The 21,543-nt window shown below is 38.2% G+C and overlaps 2 protein-coding genes across 8 annotated transcripts in view; one reads left to right on the forward strand and one right to left on the reverse strand.

The window, feature by feature from the left end:
• NT5E (5'-nucleotidase ecto) overlaps positions 1-8,107 on the forward strand; it is a 49,726-nt gene extending 41,619 nt beyond the window's left edge. The window contains exons 6-9 of the mRNA XM_060616108.3: positions 416-521; positions 1,421-1,570; positions 2,951-3,151; positions 5,897-8,107. Of these exons, the coding sequence (XP_060472091.3) occupies positions 416-521; positions 1,421-1,570; positions 2,951-3,151; positions 5,897-6,060 (621 nt within the window). The 3' untranslated portion in view covers positions 6,061-8,107. The remainder of the gene's footprint in view (positions 1-415; positions 522-1,420; positions 1,571-2,950; positions 3,152-5,896) is intronic.
• SNX14 (sorting nexin 14) overlaps positions 6,260-21,543 on the reverse strand; it is an 85,096-nt gene continuing 69,812 nt past the window's right edge. For 6 of the 7 annotated variants that reach the window (XM_060616098.2, XM_060616096.2, XM_060616097.2 and 3 more), the window contains 6 exons: positions 18,598-18,721; positions 18,162-18,326; positions 17,934-18,029; positions 15,542-15,633; positions 14,687-14,743; positions 13,899-14,128 (listed from right to left, as the gene is read on the reverse strand). In XM_060616098.2, coding sequence (XP_060472081.2) covers positions 14,090-14,128; positions 14,687-14,743; positions 15,542-15,633; positions 17,934-18,029; positions 18,162-18,326; positions 18,598-18,721 — 573 coding nt within the window. In that variant the 3' untranslated portion in view covers positions 13,899-14,089. Of the gene's footprint in view, positions 11,763-13,898; positions 14,129-14,686; positions 14,744-15,541; positions 15,634-17,933; positions 18,030-18,161; positions 18,327-18,597; positions 18,722-21,543 lie in introns of those variants that run through there. The other variant, XM_078447122.2, reaches the window with a different exon arrangement.

A 21,543-nucleotide genomic window follows, 5' to 3' on the forward strand; every position in this document is an offset into this window, starting at 1 on the left:
TTGTTGGCTTGAGGTCCTGAGTGGAAAGGTTTTCAGGTCACGCCTTCAGGAGCAAGTGTGGGGCCTGGAGGAGGTGGGGAAGGAGAGGTATGGTGGACCAATTTGCATGGAGGTCCTGTCCTGACACAAGAGCCAGTTTTGCTAATGCCCACTGGCCTGAGAGTAGAAGGGTCTTAGGAAAGGGGGCTCAGGGCTACTTGCTTCTAAGAGTCTGACACGGGACTGGTCACTATTTCTTATTTTTGCTTCTCAGAGCATAAAACTAGTTCTGACTGACTATACTTGAGAAATCTCTGGGAACACAGGAGCAGGAAGAAGCAGCTTTATTTCCATGGTAGAGATAACCAAATCCCTAAAACTGATACTATGGAAGAAGGTCTAGAATAACTAATGTAAATTCATGCTACTGTTGCAGATTAACAACAACATTAGACACTCGGATGAAGTGTCCTGGAACCATGTGTCCATGTGCATTCTAAATGGAGGTGGCATTCGGTCACCCATTGACGAGCGGAACAACGGTATGCTTCCCAGGCTCAGGGTGTCAGCTCAGGTTTCTCTCTGACCGTGCCCCTGGGTGGCCTCAGCTCATCTGTCCTGTCAGCCATGTACCACAATGTCAGCCTCTCCAGTTTCGGTTAACTGCTACTCAAGTCAGTGCCTAAGCAGAAGGGCACACACATGCTTGTGTGTTCTCATATGTATTCACACACAGAGTGGAGAGCGAGGGTGAATGGAACCCAATCTTGATCTAAACTTCTGACACACAAAACCAAATACTAATTATTGCTGATTACCAACAGCCGCCTCCTTGATACCTGGAAAGAGAAAGGGACAAACTGTCCATGTTCTGTGCTGGAAAAAAACAAAAACAAAACAAAACAAAACAAAAAAACAACAACACCCTACTGGATTAAATTCTTTTAGTGCATTTACAGATATCCAGGATCTTGCATGGTAAAACAAACCAACTAGTCAGATATTCAAACCGCTCTTGCAGTCTTCCCTGATCTGCTGTCAAACCAGGTAGTCTCAGTGTAAAGCCCCAAGCTCATCTCATTGTCAAACAAGGACAGGTGGCAGGGACACACTGCCTGTCTGGAGGAACTGAGCAATGCTCAACACCCACTGAAGACCCAGCTATAAGCCAGAGATCCAGGGCAGAGCACTGGTGACTTTGGAGCCACAGCCATTTATAAGCACCTGTCATCTTGCCCAGTGGTTGAGAGCATGGCCAGAGGCCTCTTGAATCCATTCCCTCCCTGAGTGTCAGAAACCACTCACACAGCTGATGCTGTACTAATAGCCTTCCAATAGCCTCTTGTCTCCTTCATCTCCACCAACCCTAAAGGAAGCTGGTCTTGGGGTAATCTTATTCTCAAGCTGTTTTCCTTCTCACCCCATCTACAACTACCTTCAGGCACAATTACCTGGGAGAACCTGGCTGCTGTGTTGCCCTTTGGAGGAACCTTTGACCTGGTCCAATTAAAAGGTTCCACCCTGAAGGCGGCCTTTGAGCACAGCGTGTACCGCTATGGCCAGTCTACTGGAGAGTTCCTGCAGGTGGGCGGTAAGTCACCCTTTGAAGTGAAGTGGGTTTGTCCTGTTGGTTGGCTTAGTTCCTCACTCCCCAGGACCTCCACTGCCAGATTTTTTTAGGTTTTCCCCCCACCCAACATGAATGCATAGTCTCTCAATGGTCATGGGCTCCCAGACCAACTGAGATTAGGTCAGGGTCAACGCCTCAATGCCTTGGCAATGAGCAGTAGTTGCTACACCTGATTTGGATGTCAGATAGACTCACTATAGGAGCTGGCCCTCCAGACTCTAAGCAGGTCAGCGGCCTTGAGGTCTAGTTTGTATTAAAATCTTAGTTGTTTAAACACTCAGTATTTTTTTTTTTTTTTTAGAAAAAAACCAAAACCACCATTCTCCGTTCTATTCATAATTGCCTGGTACCATGCAGAGGTTCAAAGGAATTCAATATCCAATCAGTATTAGCGAGGATGATGTCTGGGAGGGGCGGCCGACTACATAGACACATTGGAACACCTGGTTCTAGTTCCACTGTGACGTGGGACAGGTCTTCAACCTCTCTGAATGTTCTGAAAACATCTGCCCTGCTCATCTCATGGATCACACTGAAAACTGAATGAAAATAAATGCTTCCCAAATTGCCAAGGACTTGTGAATGTGAAACACTTTTGTCAGTAATAACTTCCACAGTCCAACGAATTAATCGTTAAATTTATAACCTTGATACGGATACCATAATTTGCCCCCCCCTTTTTTTTTTACTGTAGATGGTGGGCCTCACTTGATAGTGTGATTGCTTTGTCAAGTCCTCCTTCTACAGAACCCCCAACTCTTTGGATTGAGGGGGGGAGCTGCAGATGGTGGTGGAGCCATAGCCTAATGCCTGTGGGGTAACCCAAACATTCTGCACTTTTCCAGGAGAGACTTGGGGGGACAACAGGGTTTTGGTGCTCCATCACAGTGCTGGGTAGTTAACATGTCTTGTGAAAGTCATCCAAACCCAAATTATTATCATTTAGTAGTCTTCAAAATTAGAATATTCTGTACCTCTCATCTATTTCTCATTTTCCAAAGCCATTGAACCAAGTGGCTGACCAACTCATTTAGGATTTTAAAAAGACGTGGTTTCTCCCTGCACTGTTACCCCTTGCCCATACTGAAGCAGAGCCAGTTTTCCTCCCAGTGGTTCTCAGACCTCCCAAGACTCAAGGATAAACCTAACCAAGAAATGCAAACGCAATCTAACCAAATGCTGCAATGTCACCTCAATTCTTGCTGAAATTTCACTCAAGCTCAGACTCAGTGAAAACCAAGCCGAGTGCCCCAATTCCATATTTTGGCCAAATCTCTTTCTTAGAAAACAGAAATTTCCCTCTGGATCCAGTGAAAACATACAGATTCGTTTCTTTTCTAGGAATTCATGTGGTGTATGATCTTTCCCGAAAACCTGGGGACAGAGTGGTCAAATTGGATGTTCTTTGCACCCAGTGTCGAGTGCCCAGTTATGAGCCTCTCAGAATGGATGAGATATATAAGGTTATCCTTCCAAGCTTCCTTGCCAATGGTGGAGATGGATTCCAGATGATAAAAGATGAAGCATTAAGACACGACTCTGGTAAGCACAAGTGTCTCTTCCTCTCCCTACTCCAAAGTACTCAAGAACAAAACTGGGCCAAAGAGGGAAGCTACTCAGGATGCCAGGACTGCAGTGCCAGAAATCAGATCTTGCCCCTTTGTTGCCGCCTCCCTCCCGCTTTGTTGGAAAATAGCAGCAATGCTTTGGAGAATATGTGCCCTACCCCTCTTCGGCACACGTAGCCACCCATCCAAGCCCAAAATGTTTTAAAATTCTGTTAAGTATGTATAAACAGCTATTTAAATTGTGAAATATCAATGGGTTTTGCACTTAATGAGAAACCTCATTTCTAGAACTTTAGATTGGATCTGGAAAATCCTGTAAGCTTTCTTGAAGCTTTTAGTGTGAATAGGTCAGGTAGGAGTAGATGGGCTGTGCTCCCCTCCCCCTTTTTAGCACATTGGGTTGGTGGAGTATTGAAAGGAACAACCACACCTGACCTCAGTATTTTTGGCAGCATTTAGGGTCATTATACTGCAACCTCACTTTTAAAAATCATATGGAAGTCGGCTGATGGTAGATTTGAGTCCCACAGAGGCCCAGAGGATACCACCAGCACAGGGCCATTAAAAAAAAAAAAAGAACCACTTCACATGCATGAAGTCCATTGATCCATTGATAGAATATACTACCCCTTCCTCTTCTCTAGGGCAGAAGCCAGCGTGCTTATAAAGCATGTGCACAACTTTGCATTTCCAGAAAAGAGCTCTGGTACTTCCTTGTCAGCTTTCCTGTGGTGGGCCTGCTGTTTCAGCCTCTTGTTTCAAGGAGGGTGGAGAGCAGAGCCAGGGCAAAGGAGGCAGCCTTCCTGCCAGGAAAGATGCTAGCTACTTCTGCACATTCCATGAAAGATGATGGAAGCGCAGGCTTTACAGAAGTGTCCTCTTGGGTCCCACATGAGACAGAGGCTGGGGGCTGTGCAGATTAAACCCAGACTGATTAAGTTTGAGAGAGGAGCTCACATAGAAGGCTGAGGAAGCCTTGGCCCTAAGGGTTCTCAACCCTAGCTGTGTATCAGACTTAGTTGGAGAGCATTTTAAATTAAATATCAATACTTTGGCCCCAGCTTTTAAGAGATTCCAATATAATTGTGTTGGGGGAAAAGACTCTTCCAGCAATTCTAATGCAGGGATGAGAACCACTGCAGAGTTCTTTTTAAAAATATTAGTGTATTTTTTTTTGTGGAGGTATAATTGACATATAACACAATGTTTTAATTTCAGGTGTACATGGTTCAATATATGTATGTATTGCAAAATGATCATCACAATGTCTAGTTAATATCATACATAGTCACAAATTTTTTTTCTCTTGCGAGGTAAACTTTTAAGATCTGCCCTTGTAGCAACTTTCAATATGCAATACAGTATGGACTCGAGTCATCATGCTGTACATTACATCCCTATGACTTATTTGTGACTGGAAGTCTGGATTTTTAACCCCCTTCACCCATTTTTCCCACCCCCCTACCCCCACCTCTGGCAACCGCCAGTCTGTTCTCTGTATATGCAAGTTTGGTTTTGTCGCTGTTGTTTAATTCCACATACAAGTGAGAGGAGATGGTATTCGTCTTTCTCTGATAGATTTCATTTAGCACAATGCTCTCAAGGTCTATCCGTGTTATCGCAAAAGGCAATATTTCATTCTTTTTATGGCTGAATAGTATTCCATTGTGTGGAATCACATTTTCTTTATCCATTCATCTACCACAGACACTTAGGTTTTTTCCCTATTTTGTCTATTATAAATAATGCTGCAGTGAACATGGGGGTGCATGTTACTTTTTGAATTAGTGTGTTTTCTTCAAATACTCTAAAGTGGAATTGCTGGATCATACAATGGTTCTATTTTTGATTTTTTGAGGGGCCTCCATACTGTTTCCCATAGTGACTACATCAAGTACATTCCCACCAATAGTGCACAAGGGTGCACTTTCCACATCCTTGCCAACACTTGTTATTTCTAGTCTTTTTGATAATAGCCATTCTAGACAGAGAAGGGATATCCCTGTGGTTTTGATTTGCATTTCCCAGATGATTAGTGATGTTCAGTATCTCTTCATGTATCCGTTGGGCATCTGTAGGTCTCCTTTGGAAAATCTATTCAGATCCTCTGCCCATTTTTTAATCAGATTTTTATTTTGTTTTTCTTTTGAGTTCTAGGAGTTCTTTATATATTTTGGGTATTAACTGCTTATCAGATATATGATCTGTTGAGTGATATTTTTAAAACAAAATTTTGTCAGGTCCCTATGGGTTTGTTGTAGTTATAGGCAATTAGTATGTATCAGGTCTCCTCTCTTTTGGAAATGAAGTCTCCATTGTCTGTCAATTATGCAAAAATGACTTCTGACCAGGCAAGCAGAAGAAAGCCACTTTTATGTCTCAACTAATTGCTCTCAACCATTTCCCTAATGCCCTTGTTTTGGAGTGGTTCAAAAGCAATATTAAAGGTCAACAACCTTTTGAGATGACTATTCCCTCCAGTTGTCTAGTAGTCAACAGTGGGCACATTTCACATCTGGAACATGAAAAAGCAATCAAATTCTTTGCACCTGTAATCACTTTTCTTGTCTTTTGTGACATTTTATCCTTGCTTATGAAAGTAGTATCTTCCCTCTTACAATTACAAAAGACTTTAGAGAAATACGTTGGTTTTCCCACCTCTTACTCTTAATTGGTAATTACTTATTCTGTAGTTAAAATAATGTATATATTTTTCCAGGTGATCAAGATATCAACGTGGTTTCTGGATACATCTTAAAAATGAAAGTAATTTATCCAGCAGTTGAAGGTCGGATCAAGTTTTCTGCAGGAAGTCATTGTCGTGGAAGCTTTTCTCTAACATTTCTTTCCTTTTTGGCAGTGAGCATTGTTTTATACCAGTAGCCAAAAATTCCTCTTGCCATTAATGTGTGGAACTGCATTTTTTTTTTCAAGTGAGATTCAAGTCTGCATTTTAGGAACTGGCTTGGTGATGGCACAGACCATCTTTGCTGGACCCCAGAAGCTGAGGCTGGAGGCTTGTAAATGAAGACACTGACATCATTACTCAGGATCAGCAAGTCACTGAACACACAGGAAAAAATGAAAATGAGCCCTTTGAGGGGAGAGCCAACCATCTTTAGTTTACATATGCAAATTTTAATAAAACTTATATTAACCATTTTAAACCACAGAAATCATTTTTTTAATATCCATTTTAATCCACCAAACAATTTATGTTTACATAGAACTCTATCCTTTACAAGGCAGTTTTTATCTTATTTGATGCCTATAACTTTTTTTGGTGGGCAAGGCAGGCGATGTTTTTCCCATTTGGCAGACAGGGAAACTGAAACTCAGAAAGAGCTGACTTGTTCAAAGCCATACAGCTGAAAGTGACAAATCTAAGACCTGCACCCAGGTTTTTGACCTCAAGTCCAGACTCTTTCAACTACATCCAGTTGCTGTTCAGAAAGATACTTAATGGTCTCCTCTGCTCATAACTGTCAATGGCATCAAGCTCCTGGATGACAAGTCTCTGCTTTATTTCATATCTCTAACTTTTCCCTTTTTAGATCTTGTTGTTACATTGAGTTTCATGGACTAAACACAGGCAGCATTCTCTCCTGAGGCCACCCATGTGCCTTTAACAAGTCAGGGAACAAACAGTGCAGCAGCAGATGATGGGAAAGGCTAGAGCCTGCAAAAAATAGTCCAGGGGCAGGGAGAAAGGAAAAGGAAGAACAGGACACCGGGGACATATTTACATTATGGAAGAAAAAGAGCTAAAGGGCATTTAGATTTGTTAAAGAGATATTTGCTAAGGAGTAGCAGAAGAGTGCCTGATACATAGTATTACCTGTGAATAATTTTATGAGATTCCATCAGTTCTGCCTCTGTGCTCTTTCCACCCTTCTTTCTAATGTGAGGGTATAAGAAGAGAACCTTTTAAGATAAGGTGTGATTCTAAACTTGTACCTGTTCTCCCCAGCAAGATGCCAGCACTTACCCTAGTCTCTGTCTCTCTTTCTCTCTCCCTCTGTCCCTTCTCATCCCCCACCGCAGTTATGGAAAACTCAGAGGGGAGACAAGGATTTATTTTTAAGTGTTATACGTGATAAGTTTGAAGTCAGATCTGCCTGCAAATATGGACACTCTTAAGTCATGCTCAAGTATGAATATGAGAACTCCTGCCTGGGAGTGAGCCCCTGAGTGGGTGTTCAGGAAACACCCAGACTGATGAAATGATTTATAACCAAAAGAACAAATACTTGCTTAAGGTGGTCGTGAGACCAGGTGAGCCTGCTCAGCATTGCATAAATTTCAATGAGAAATGGGAGCCTTCACCTTAAAAAATGGTGAGCAGGGGCACCTGGGTAGCTTAGTCAGTTAAGCATCCAGCTTTGGTCCAGGTTATGGTTCATGGATTGGAGCCCCGTGTCGTGCTCCCTGCTGTCAGCACAGAGCCTGCTTTAGATCCTCTCTCCCCTCTCTCTGTCCCTTCCCCTGTATGTGGTTTCTCTCTCTCTCTCAAAAATAATAAATGAAAAAAAAAAAATGGTGAGCAAACAGCAGCTAGAGGTTTGGAGAGGGAGTGTTTGTTAATGTTTACAAATATTAAGTACTCTTGATACAAAATATACTTTAAAAATTTTATAACATCTTTAAAAAGGCTGCTGCAGTAAAATAAAGCCCTCAGTTCTATGCATATACAGATTAGCTATAAGCAAATGTCAACAGGATTGGAAGAGGAAAATTAGAGAAAGGTGCATTTGGAGTATATTTTTTATGCTTGGCCAGTAAAATACAATGAATCCTATTAGAGCACAAATTTTTAAAGAACATTTTTTGTAAGTTTTCTAAATATATGTGCATATATTGTGCAGTGGTTTAAGAAATGACCTCACTTTACAGCTGTAGATTCAATTGTGCAATAAAACTGAAGATATGCTCCTTGTCTTTGGTAGTTATTTCTTCTCTCAAGCAAACATTATAACCTGAGACAATACAACTGAAGGAAAACTTTTGATGGTTTATCACTGGTATCATTTCTCTTGGTCATAAGTCCCTTGCCATTTGATAACCTTCCCTAGCCCCCTTTTCAGCCAAAAAAACAAGAAGAAAAATGCATGCAATTTTTAGATAAGAGAAAACAGTAAATAAAGGATATTTTAAATAATACTCTTACATTTTCTGGCTTTCATATACAGAATCTAATGTAGAAATTGTTTTGAGGCTTGTAGTGGTTTACTAAAAATAAAAATGCCCAAGTTGGACAATGTTGGGGATTTAATTAATTTGTCTGAACTGGCTGTGCATCTAAGAATCTTCTTCAAGCATACTGATAAATAAACCAATTGTTTTGTCTTGATCAAATGGATCCGTTAAATCCATTTGGTGCCAGAACTGCCTTCAGCAGTTCCTAACAAAGAATAAGCAGGGTTTCTTAGAGGAAAGTTGCGACTGCCAACAGTTGCCCATTAGGAAAAGTTGCTCCCTTGAGGAGTCTGTGGTCCATGGATAGATCCATGGCTACACTTCCCCAAATTAGGAAAGTTTCGTGATTAGTTATCTGGGCCTGCTGTAATAAACTGACATAAACTGGATGGCTTAAACAACAGAAATTTATAGTCTCACCCTTCTGGAGGTCAGAAGCCTGAGATCAAGTTGGCAAGGTTGTTTCCTTCTGAAGACTGTGGTGAAGCATCCTGAGATCAAGTTGGCAAGGTTGTTTCCTTCTGAAGACTGGTGAAGCATCTACCCCAAGCCTCTCCTAGCTTCTGGTAGCATCAGGCATTCCTTGCCTTATAGCTGGTATTTTCCCTCTGTTTTTACATCCTTTTCCCTCTGTATGTCTGTCTCTATGTCCAAATTTCCCCTATGTATAAGAACAAAGTCATACTGTATTAGGCCCACTGTAATGACTTAATTTTAGTCACCTAAAAAAAACACTATTTCCAAATAAGGTCACATTCACAGGAAATGGGGATAAGGGCCCAAGCCCCACCATCTTTTCAGGGGACACAGGGGAGTCATCCTTGGCTGCTCCCATTTTCTCAAACTCACATTATGTCCCTGGGTAAATCTTGCTTCCCAACTTAAAACACACACACACACACACACACACACAGGCACACAACACCCTTCACAAGTACTACCTTGCTTCGAATCACTGCCACTTCTGAATTGCTTCAGCAGCCTCCTAAATGAGCTGGTCTCCACTTCTGCTCCACTCTAGTCAGTTCCCAACGTTCTCAATTCAGCAGCCAATGTGATGTCTTACAGTATTAAGCAAGACTGTGTTGCTCAATGGCTCAAAATCTTTTTACCACACTCCACAAGTAAAAGCAACAATAAATTATCCCAATGGCCTACAAGGCCCTCTGTGATCTGGTTTCCCATTACTTCTCTGACATTATTTCTCTTCACTCTCCCTGATGTGAGGCCACACTGATCTCCGTGCTATTCTTCCTACAAAACAGACACTCTCCCACTCAAACCTTTGCATGTGCTATTTTCTCTACTTGGAACATGGACTCCTACATACCTGCATTACCTGATTTCTCACTCCCTTCAAGTCTTTTCCAAGGTCCCAGACCCCGCCATTTAAAACTGCAACCCTCCCCCATATTCCCCTCCTCAGTTCAAAATGTTTCTTCTGAGCACTTATTTTCTAAGATACTATAATTTCCTTATTTATCTTATTGTCTGTCTCTTGGAGTTTGAATGTAGGTTTCTAAATGCACAAATAATATCCCTAGCTTATCTAAAACTGCCTGGCACATGGGTGAGTGTGCACTACACACTTGAATAAACTGAATAAACTGTGTATAATTCCTTCCCTTGTACCTTTCTGCCACCCTCCTCCTCACTCAGTCCAAAAGCCACACACACAGTCCTTTTCTCTGGCCTCACCCCTCCAGAGAATACAGATAATTAAGATTTCTCTACCTACAGAAGACACCTTTTCATTACGCAGAGTGTTTGACTCTTCTTTAACCTCTCTGCAACCAAAAGGCCAATTAAGTTACCCCTAAGGACAGCTGCCTTTCTCCAAAAATTTAATTCCCTTGTTCCTTAATATGAAGGTAATTATAACTTTTCTAACAGTATTCCTTTTTCTCCCTTGTTTTGTTCTTCAACATCAGGGATTAGCAAACTACAGCCTGAGAGCCAAATCCTGCCTGCCACTGCTTTATGTAAATAGGGTGTCATTGGAATACAAATACATCGATTACATAGAGTGTTTGATAGGAAAAAAAATCATAAATATCAAATTAACAAAAGTGAAATTAAAAAAAAACAACTATTTTTCACTGGAGCTCATGGGCCTCAGGTTAAAGATTTCTTCTCTGTGTATCCAGCACTGCCAAAGAGATAACTGGGAACATTACAGACAGCATACTCCTTGACACAGAAGTATAATGAACTGGCAAGAACTATTCATTTGCTCATTCATTCATTTAGTCAATCATTTTTATTCCAATGTTGACTATATCTGAAATTACAATTTTGTATATATCATTACACACTCTGCTAAAAACAGAAGCAAATTAGATTTCTATTTATATTTCTACAATAAAATCAAATGGTTTTTACTAAGTCAAAAATGATCATTTAAGTGGTTGCTTTCAATTATTTCTCAAGATCTTCTGATATCTATAACTAATTATACTTAAAACACAATTTTAATGTCCTTTAAATATCTGAAAATGTCTTCCCATCTATTTAATTTCATTTTATCCCCTCAACCAGAAACACTGATAGTTGTTTCTATTAAACACATTTCAAAATGTGAAGCTCATGCACAAGGGAACACACATAAAGATAGGAAGGAATGTACAAAGTAAAATATATGAAATAACTGGGGAACATACTTTTTAAAAGGATCCAAAGAGTGACTACTTTTGGAAATAAAAGCTCTTTTTATGGGGCAACACTAACAAGGACAAGATGAGAGACAAATCGAAGTTTGAATTCTAACTTCACTACTTTCTCTGGCTTCAATATCCTTACCTATAATATAGGAATTATACCATCTCACAGTTACTATGATGGATGATAAAATGTAATAGTGAATATAAAATGCCTTGCCAACAGAGATTGCATCTGGTTCCTTTTCCTTTGATAATATGAATAATTAATTTTGTATGTGTAGATTTTTATACACATTTTCTTTAAATAGAGCTCAGCCACTGCTATGGATGGAACTGTGCCTTCCTAAAATTGGTATGTTGAAGCCCAAAACCACCTTGTGACTGTCTTTGGAGATGGGGCTTTTAGGAAGTAATTAAGGTTAAATGAGGTCATAAGAGTGGGACCCTAACCAATTGGACTGATGCCCTTATAAGGACAGAGAGAGAGAGAGAGAGAGAAAGCAAGCTCTTTCCTTCTCTCCTCCCGCAAAGGTACACAGAGAGGTCAGGAGCACATGTGAGAAGGCAGCTATCTGCAAGCCAAAGGAAGAGGCCTCACAATGAAACCTACCTTGGATTCTAGCCTCCAGAACTATGAGAAATAAATTTGTTGTTAGAGCCACCCAGTCTGTGGTATTTTGTTATAGAAGCCCAAGCAGAATGATACACTCCTAAAAACATTTTTCTCACCTAAATAAAGAGAATATGACGATTTAAAGGAGAGTAGGTGAGAATGGGATAAAAAGGGCTGTGAAATACTTTTTCCAGCTCACCATGACATTTTAAATAACAGTGCTTAAAATGCTATGGATTCAAATGTGAAGAGTTAACCTGATTAACTTTCCATCTGTCCCTGAGAATCAGTAAATGTTTAAGGCTTTGTATTAAAGTACCAACTCACAGAAACTCATACATATACTAGAATCTTGAAACAATTAAAAATATAATAAAACTGGGGTGCCTGGGTGGCTCACTGGGTTAAGCATCCAACTCTTGATTTCAGCTCAGGTCACGATCTCACAAACTGTGAAATCAAGCCCCAGGTCAGGCTCTGTGCTGACAGCAAGGAGCCTGCTTGGGATTCTCTCTCTGCTTCTCCCCCATTCACCATGAACATGCTCTCTCTCTCTCAAAATAAATAAACACTTTTTAAAAAATTTACAACACCAGGGCACCTGAGTGGCTCAGTTGGTTAAGCGTCCAACTTCAGTTAAGGTCATGACCTCGCGGCTCCATAAGTTCGGGCCCCACATCAGACTCTCTATTGTCAGTGTGGAACCTGCTGCGGATCCTCTGTCTCCCTCTCTCAGCCCTTCCCTCACTCATGCATGTACTCTCTCTCAAAACTAAATAAACATTAAAAAAAATTCCAACACCTAATAACCACTTTTTTTGGAAAAAAAAAAAAATAAGTGAACACTATTAAACAGGTTAGATTTCCAAATTATATTTAGAGTTCCCTATTACCCAGCTTAGTATCTAATACATAGTTGAAACTCAATAAATATAGCCTAAATGAATGCTATGACCAATTAGCAAACACAAAATGCTCAATCTTGAAAGACAAACTTGTTTTAAGGAGAAAAGTATAGCATGGGAGGGAACTATAAGTAGAATTCCGAACACTGACTCTAATCTTTTAATTTAACTTTCCTCAAGAGGAGCCTGGGTGGTTCAGTTGGTTAAGCATCTGACTTTGGCTCAGGTCATAATCTCACATTTCATGGGCTTGAGCCCCGTGTCTGACTCTGTGCTGTCAGACCAGAGCCTGGAGCCTGCTCTTGATTCACTATCTCCCTCTCCTTCTGCCTCTCCCCCTCTTTTGCTCAGTCTCCCTCTCAAAAATAAACATTAAAAAAATTTTTTAATTAGGGCGCCTGGGTGGCTTGGTTGGTTCAGCGCGGACTTCGGCTCAGGTCATGATCTCACATTTCGTGAATTCAAGCCCCGCATCGGGCTCTGTGCTGACAGCTCAGAGCCTGGAGCCTGCTTCAGATTCTGTATCTCCATCTCTCTGCCCCTCCCCCACTCCTCACTCACTCTCTCTCAAAATTAAATAAACATTTTAAAAATTAAAAAAAAATTAACTTCCCTCAAGAAATACAATTAATTCTGTATTTTCCTTTTGGAGAGATAATAGACAATATAAACCAAAAATCTACTTGACTAAATTGTTATATAAGATTTTGGAATATAGCTACATTCATTCAGTAAAATATAGCTGCAACCACACAATCAGAAATATCTGTTTGTAGTCAGTTTTCACACTTAAAAAGGGCAATAACCTGTCAATCCAGCAAGAGTAAGGAAAAGTGCTTTGTTTCTTAAGAAAAACTCAAAAAGGATGTCTTCTTTATAAACACATAGTTACCAGTGTAGATAATAGGGGCAAAAAAAAGAAAAGATACATCTACTGAAATGTATTAACTCTAAATAAGAAAGCAAATCAGATCTTACTACAATTTCTCCACACTAAACATAATTATTTTCAAAGTGATACAATACAAAGATTATTGGTCCTATCTGTTTGCCCTACCTCTTTAAAAAATGGCAATAGTAGGGGTACCTGGGTGGCTCAGTCGGTTAAGCATCCGACTCTTGATTTTGGCTCTGATTGTGATCTCACAGTTCTTAAGATCAGTCTCCACATTGTCAGCTTGGGATTCTCTCTCCCCTGCCCTCTCTCTCTCTGTCCTGCTGACACTCACATGCTCTCTCTCTCTCAAAGTAAATAAATAAAACATTTTAAAAAATGGCAACAGCAAATGACATATATTCTAATAAAATTTTGGTAACAGGTGTAAAATGAAAGACTATGAAACCCAATCACTTTTAATCATTATTAAGTTTGTGTTAGTCTTTATTAAAACAAAAAAAAAATCAAAAATTCAGACACTGGATTACATGATATATACAAGAATATACAAAAGTAAAAGAAAAAAGTACATATATACTACATTAATTAGCAAAGCAGAAATTTGTTATCTATCTGGTCATTGTATCTCAAATCCAAATGTTTACATCCAGGACGTCACAGAGGTAACTTCTTTTTGTACCTAAAGTAAAAATAAATCTATTTAATAGAAGACAATAAAACAGCGTTCATTTGTGAAGTGCCTAATAACAATTTCAGTGTATTAAAATTCTAACCTAAGACATATATATAGAGAGAGACATTTTGCCATGCTCTAATTCCAGTTCATTTTGTACTCTTGGGTTCATATAAGTTCAACCACCTCAAAAACACTCAAGACTGACTTACACAGCATTCAGTGTCACAGACAGAGAACAGCCTGAAGAGTCTGGCCCATTCTAGTGCTAGCATTTAAATTCATACCTTTCTCTGGAAAGACTACAGGGTATATAACATTCCTATCTGCTTGTAATTAGGAAGCAGGGAAGTCAAAACACAGGCTATTCCTTTCCTATCCACCCAAAACTGACTCTGTGTTTAAGCATGTTGAAAAAAGAAAATATAAAGAGTCATTTGTTAAGGTTGTTCATTTTTAAAAGGATCATAGTAACAAGGGTTTCCTTAATTTTTGTGTCCCTTATTAAAATAAATGTCAGCATACCATCAAAAACAAAGAATAAAACTGCTGCTTTTCAGTTACCTTATTGAGCTCTGGAAATAGTTCTTGTATCACAATGTCCAATAAAACATAAGTCAGCTAAAGCACCAAAAAAAATTTTTTTAAGGCATTAGACAAAAAACCATAAAAATGATAAACACAAAATTCAGGACTGTGGTTATGTCTAAATGAGAAGGCAGGGAGCAGAACTCAAATATACATGTGGACATTTTATTATTATGCTGCATAATTCATTTTATCTTAACTATTTTATACATAACAAAATTTTGAAGAAGGAAGCAGGATACAAAATTTTAACTTATTAGGATCTCAACAAAATATGTACATACTGCACTATATATGTAGTGTTAACTGTGGTTATTCTAATGTAATCTGAATGATGGAATTCTTAATTTTTAAAATTTTACTTTATTTCATGAATTTTGTATTTAAATTCCAAATTTTCTACAATGAATCTATGTTTATTTTAAGTCAAAACTACTTATGTTATAAAGAAAAAAAAAGTAAACTACAGAGAACAAACTGATGGTTACAAGGCAAGGGGAAATGGGTGCTGTAGGGGAAGGGGACTAAGAAAGAGTACACTTATCCTGATGAGGACTGAGTAATATACAGACTGGTTAAATCACATTATATACTTGAAACTAATATGACACTATATGTTAATTATACTGGAATTAAAATAGAAAACTTAATTAAAAAAATTAAAAAGTAGTCAGTAAAAAAGAGTAACAAAGATGAAACATTTTTTTTCTGTCCGAATGTTTGAAGTGCACCACCTTGAGAGTGTCACTTCACAATAACATACCAGAATCCTACTGTGTGTCGTTCACAAAACCTAGCCAACACTAGTCAACCTCCTTTAATGATTTTTACCTGTTTATTGAGAACTGGCTGTTGTAAGCCATCAAATAGAAGTCGAATGCTTTCATACTTGGCTTCTTCACCAATACACTTGACTATCAGATCTAAACAAGAAAGCCAAATGTGAAACATTTTATATTACAAAGTGACTCATCATTTAGTGGACCATAAAGCAAAATCTTCACTCTGTTTCCCAGATATTACACAAAAACTGTAAATCAGCATTTCCTAAACCAGTGTTCTTGCAAGAGCCTCCTGGAAAAAACACTTCTATGGTCAAGAAACTCAGAACCATATATCCTCCTTCTGGAGATTCACAATGCACCAAGTATACTGCAAGTGCTGAGGAGTGTTGCAGTAAAAAAATTTATACTATTTATAGTGTTATACTATTTACACTATTAAGTGATAAAAGACAGTTGTAAAGTAATACACACTGTGTTATTCCATTCAGATAAAACAAATAAAATCCCAAAATTATGCATATGCATTTGTATACACATGTATAGAAATGCACAGAAAAATATTTGTGATGATTAACACCAAGCTGAGTACATGGCTACTTATGCACATTGGGGAGATGGCTTCTACTTTTTACTATTATTTTTTCATAATGTTTGAATATCTTAGTATCAGGAAAAAAAGTTAACTGTTTAATATAGACTTTCCTCAATGAATATGACCACTTTATTTTGTACTTTTTGCATAATTATTATTAACCATCTTACAGAACAATCTTTTTGGGAAATGTTTAAATAATAATTTAGGATCTAAAAAGTTCTGATTCATGTTTGACTGCACAGATGTCATGTATCACTTCTATTACCAAAGAGTCAGTCCTTACTAAAAACCTCAACTAAACCTTTTCCCCAAGGCAAGAAAGTAAAATTATTAAGTAAACCAAATGCCCAAATATGTGTCCTTTCCCCCCCAATCATAATAAAACTCTTAATGATGTTCTTGAAAAAGTTCTCACCTTATGTTTGCTTCTAGGAGATAAATCTAACCCTAAGTGGCAAAGGCCAAATTCAATTTATAACAAGCATAGTAGATCCTTGATCTTTTCAAGATTATGTGGCCCAATATGGATCTTTATGAATCTGCTAATTCACCAATACTATACAGAACTTCCCAATTAGTATGTGTGAACCATAATGGACAAAAATAAGTGATCCTTTCAGATCCTTCAGAAATCCTAAGTAAGATTGAGGGGTAGAGGACAACAGAAAGACACGCTAAGTTTACTAAATTATTCCTTCCCAAAAGGAGTCTTGAAGTAGAGGTGATTCAAATTCATGCCTCAGCAAAATAACAAATTATTACATTCAGTGGCTTTCCATGTTGTCCCTGAATATCAAACTAAGACTGTTAAAGCCATGAATGCTAAGGGTCACTATTACAAAACAGGTAAGAAATTATTTCATCATTTACCTACAGAAGACTTACCCCAGAATAGCTTTTATTCACTTTTATATTCAGACCTGGGATTTAACTTAACTGTCTTCACACAGAGCAACAGGACTATTCTGAGACTAATTTTTCAATGATGAGAATTCTCTAAGGTACAGTCCAAAGGTACAGTCCAAAGGCTTCTTCGGTTCTTACTCTGTATTTTCTCTCTGGGCATTATTATCCACTACACATAACCTCTATGTCTCTATCCTGTACTGTTCATTAATCCAATTTCAAAACCTGGGTATCTCACTACTTACTAGACATGTCCTCCTGAATACTGTATAGGAACTTCACACTCAAAATATTCTAAACTAAGTATCCTCTACTTTGACTCCTTGCATCTTTTCCTTGTATTTCCCATCTCTGTAACAGGTTACTACTATTTATTTACCTTGTGGTCCAAGCTTACCTCCTTTACAGGAGAAATGATCATTCTCCTCCTCTGAGACACACTCTGTGACTTGAACATGCCTTCTCTCTTATTATATGTATGTTTTATCTGTATGTCTGTCCACTAGACTGAACTACTCAAGTACACTTTTTATATCCCTTGCACTCTGCATAGTGCCTGACATGTGGAAAGAGCTCAATAAATTTGAAATGAATGAATGAATTCTGACCTTTTACTCATAAACACGAGTGAAGCTCTTCTCATTGTAGAGTGGGCAGCAGGATTCCAACTGTCCCACAAACAGATCACTTTGATCAGTCTGATTATAAGTTGTTGCTAAAAAAATCTGGCTGTTGCATAAGTAGAAAAAGCCTGTCTTAAATTTCACTGTGCTTATATCATAAAAACCAAATTTTATTTAACTAATGAGTTAATTTTACTTTGTCCTTAGTAACTATTACTAAAATGAAAACTCAAAATAAAAATTGGCCTCAATAATTACTACACATCGTGATCTCAAAGGGGTGCTAATCTGTATTTACTATTTAGATATTACACCTGGAATGTAATTCATCATTTCTTCAAAAGTCTGTTTTGCTCGTTTTTGCTTATCTTGGAGAGAACGAGGTTCAGTGTTTTCACAGAATACAGCATCTAAAACGAAACAAAAAGAAATATTTTCACCTATTATACACGAAGTACTTCTTCATAGCAGAAATACCAATAAACCAATGAAAAAAAGACACAACAGTACACAAGACCTGAAACAAACACATGAGAAAATACCTCTGAGAAGTGTTATAAGTGAGACCAAACGGTGCTCCTGAAATAGTTGTTCTAGTTTACAATGAAGATAGTAGTCAGTATACATTTCCAAGGTATTTTTAAACAGGATTCGAGTTCCCATTAAGAGATGATGAAGCCAGTCAGGAACTTGGAAAACCACCCGTCCTGAGAGGGATCATATGGATTATTTGGTTAAGATAAACAGGTATTTCAAACATTCTCCAATGTGAAAACACAAAAATGGTAATATTTTATTTGTAAACACTAGTAACTTTAATATGTTCAGGACCATTTGTATCAAATTCTAATAAAAGAAGTATATTCAATTTAAAAAGAAGTTACAATGGGGCAATAGTGAAGAGCATTAATTTGTATCACAGAAGATACAGGACACATGAATGAAAAATAGGTTTTAATATAACCAGACAGACCTTACCTACATACATCAGGTAATCATAGACTCCTTCTACAGTCATCATCTCCATAAAATAATTCTGATTTTGCTTTCTTTCTGTATTCTCAGCACGGTTTGCATTATTCTTAAATAGATCACTGAAAAGCTGAAGTAAAAATTGAAATAGTAAAGAGATGCATAGTTTATTACACCTGCTAATAAACAAACACTAAGGCTAAAGTGACAACAGAACACAGGCATTTAAACCTTTTTTAATCAAAACAGAGCATTAGATAGGTGAAGCTCTGTCTCCAAAATTCCACATTTATATCCAAAATTGAATTAAAAAATACATTCTCCCCAAAGTAGTACACAAAAGTCTCCATTCATTTAAGACAAAACAGATAATTACCCATAGGAAGAACCCCTTTGCTTTTTTATACTAAAATGAGCAAATAAACATATAAAGATGTATAAATATATTAATGACAGCTAATTTTAAAACTAACATGACTTAAAGATAATTCACTAGTTAATTAAAGGGTGTTTAGAGGTGAACATTGAGCTTTAACCAGTTTGACAGTAACAGTCATAGTCTGAAAATGTGAAAAAAAAAAAAAAGATGCAAAAAACTTCTTATAGTAGGGGCGCCTGGGTGGCGCAGTCGGTTAAGCGTCCGACTTCAGCCAGGTCACGATCTCGCGGTCCGTGAGTTCGAGCCCCGCGTCAGGCTCTGGGCTGATGGCTCGGAGCCTGGAGCCTGTTTCCGATTCTGTGTCTCCCTCTCTCTCTGCCCCTCCCCCGTTCATGCTCTGTCTCTCTCTGTCCCAAAAAAAAAAAAAAAAAAAAAAAACTTCTTATAGTAAAAATGATGAAATGCAACGAAATCTCAGCCCTACTTACTCCCAACTATGCAAAAAAAGTCTATTCTTGATAATAACAATAATTAAACAGCAGAAATAAAGGAACTAAAAGTATGCTAGAAAAGATCAACAAAGCCAAGAGATTAAAAGGACAAAATCTTTGGCAAGATTGATCAAAAAAATAAAAAATAAAATGACACAAATAATATAAAAAATAAAAGGGGATATAACTACAGATGTTAGAAAAAATTAAAAGGACATTATTGACAACTTCAGGACAAAAAATTTTCAAATTTAGATTGAATAAAAAATGCGTTGAAAAATATAACCTATCGGGGGCGCCTGGGTGGCTCAGTCAGTTAAGCGGCCGGCTTCAGCTCAGGTCATGATTTCACAGTCCGTGAGTTAGAGCCCCGAGTCAGGCTCTGTGCTGACAGCTCAGAGCCTGGAGCCGGTTTCAGATTCTGTGTCTCCCTCTCTCTCTGCCCCTCCCCTGTTCATGCTCTGTCTCTATCTCAAAAATAAATAAACGTTAAAAAAAAATTTTTTTAAAGAAAAATATAACCTATCAAAATGGACTCACAAAACAAATCTGAAGAATACTATAATCACTAAAGAAATTGTTTGTTTTAATGTTTATTTATTTTTGAGAGAGAATGAGCAGGGAAGGTGCAGGGCGAGAGGGGACAGAGAATCTGAAGTAGGTTCTGCTCTGACTCCGAGCTGACAGTAGAGAGCTCAATTCAGGACTCGAACTCACGAACCATGAGATCATGACCTGAGCCAAAGTTGGACACTCGACTCAGCCACCTAAGCGTCCCGAAATTAAGTTGGTTTTTAAAGAAAACCTTCCTATAAACAAAACTTGAGGCTTAGAGGACTTTAACAACCAATCATATAAATTATTTAAAGAACTAATAATTCCAATTATAATTTTACCAGCAAACAGAAAAAGGTTAATATAACTTTAATACCAAAACCTGAAAAGGATTGGGGCACCTGCGTGGCTCAGTCAGTTAAGTGTCCGACTCTTGATTTCGGCCCAGGTCATAATCTCATGGTTTGTGAGTTCAAGTCCTGCATCCAGCTCTGTACTGAACATGCAACCTGCTTGAGATCCTCTCTCCCTCCCTCTCTGTCTGCTGCTCCCCTGCTTGTGCTCTTTCTCTCAAGATAAATAAATAAGTTTTTTTAAAAAATTGGCAAGGATAGAATGAGAAAGAAAAATTACAGTAAAAACCTTGGTTTGCAAGCATAATTCATTCCAGTATAGACCAACTCCACCCATAAAGATGGTGCAAACTTCCTTAACCTTATAAAGAATATCTATGAAAAAAGCTACACTATACATTATTTAATGGTGAAATACTGAAATGATTCTGTTTGTACAACAGGTCCTAGCCATGAATGAAACAAAACCACCATTTGCAGATAATGTGTATTAAAGAATTAATAGATATATTACTGAAATTAGTACAAGTCTAGCAAAGTTACTGAATTTAAAAAATCAATACATAAAAATTAACTGTATTTATCAAATGAAAGCGATAAAATGAAAAAAATATTAAAGACACCTTTTATAGTAATAACAAAAAAGTGAGTTTTGGGGGTAAAGGGGGAAGGCTGTCCTTCGAGCTCACACAGCTCCTCATGCTGAGCACTATTCTGGCACTAAACTGAGCTTCCTGTGGACAGGAAATATATCTTTATATTCCAGTGTTGGCACAGGTTAAAATACTTGCTTAATGGATTAAATATTATATAAGCCATTAAGATTAGATAAAATAAGCATCAAATCAACATGACTACATTGTATCAATTTACTTCATGAGTATTAGAAGTTGGTGGTTTACAACCTAAGAAAACCACCTTAAAAAATCCCCCAAGGGGCGCCTGGGTGGCTCTGTTGGTTAAGCGTTGGACTTCAGCTCAGGTCATGATCTCATGCTTCATACGTTTAAGCCCCATATCAGGCTCTGCACTGACGGTGTGGAGCCTGCTTGGGATCCTCTCTCTCCCTCCCTCTCTGTCCCTTCCTCACTCTCTTTCTCCCTTTCTCAAAATAAAGAATAAACTTAAAATAAAAAATTCCCCAAATACGTAAATGTTAGAAATTTGCCAATGC

The sequence above is a fragment of the Panthera onca genome, chromosome B2 (assembly GCF_046562875.1).
Source record: "Panthera onca isolate mPanOnc1 chromosome B2, mPanOnc1 haplotype 2, whole genome shotgun sequence".
In the NCBI taxonomy this organism is placed as follows: domain Eukaryota; kingdom Metazoa; phylum Chordata; class Mammalia; order Carnivora; family Felidae; genus Panthera; species Panthera onca.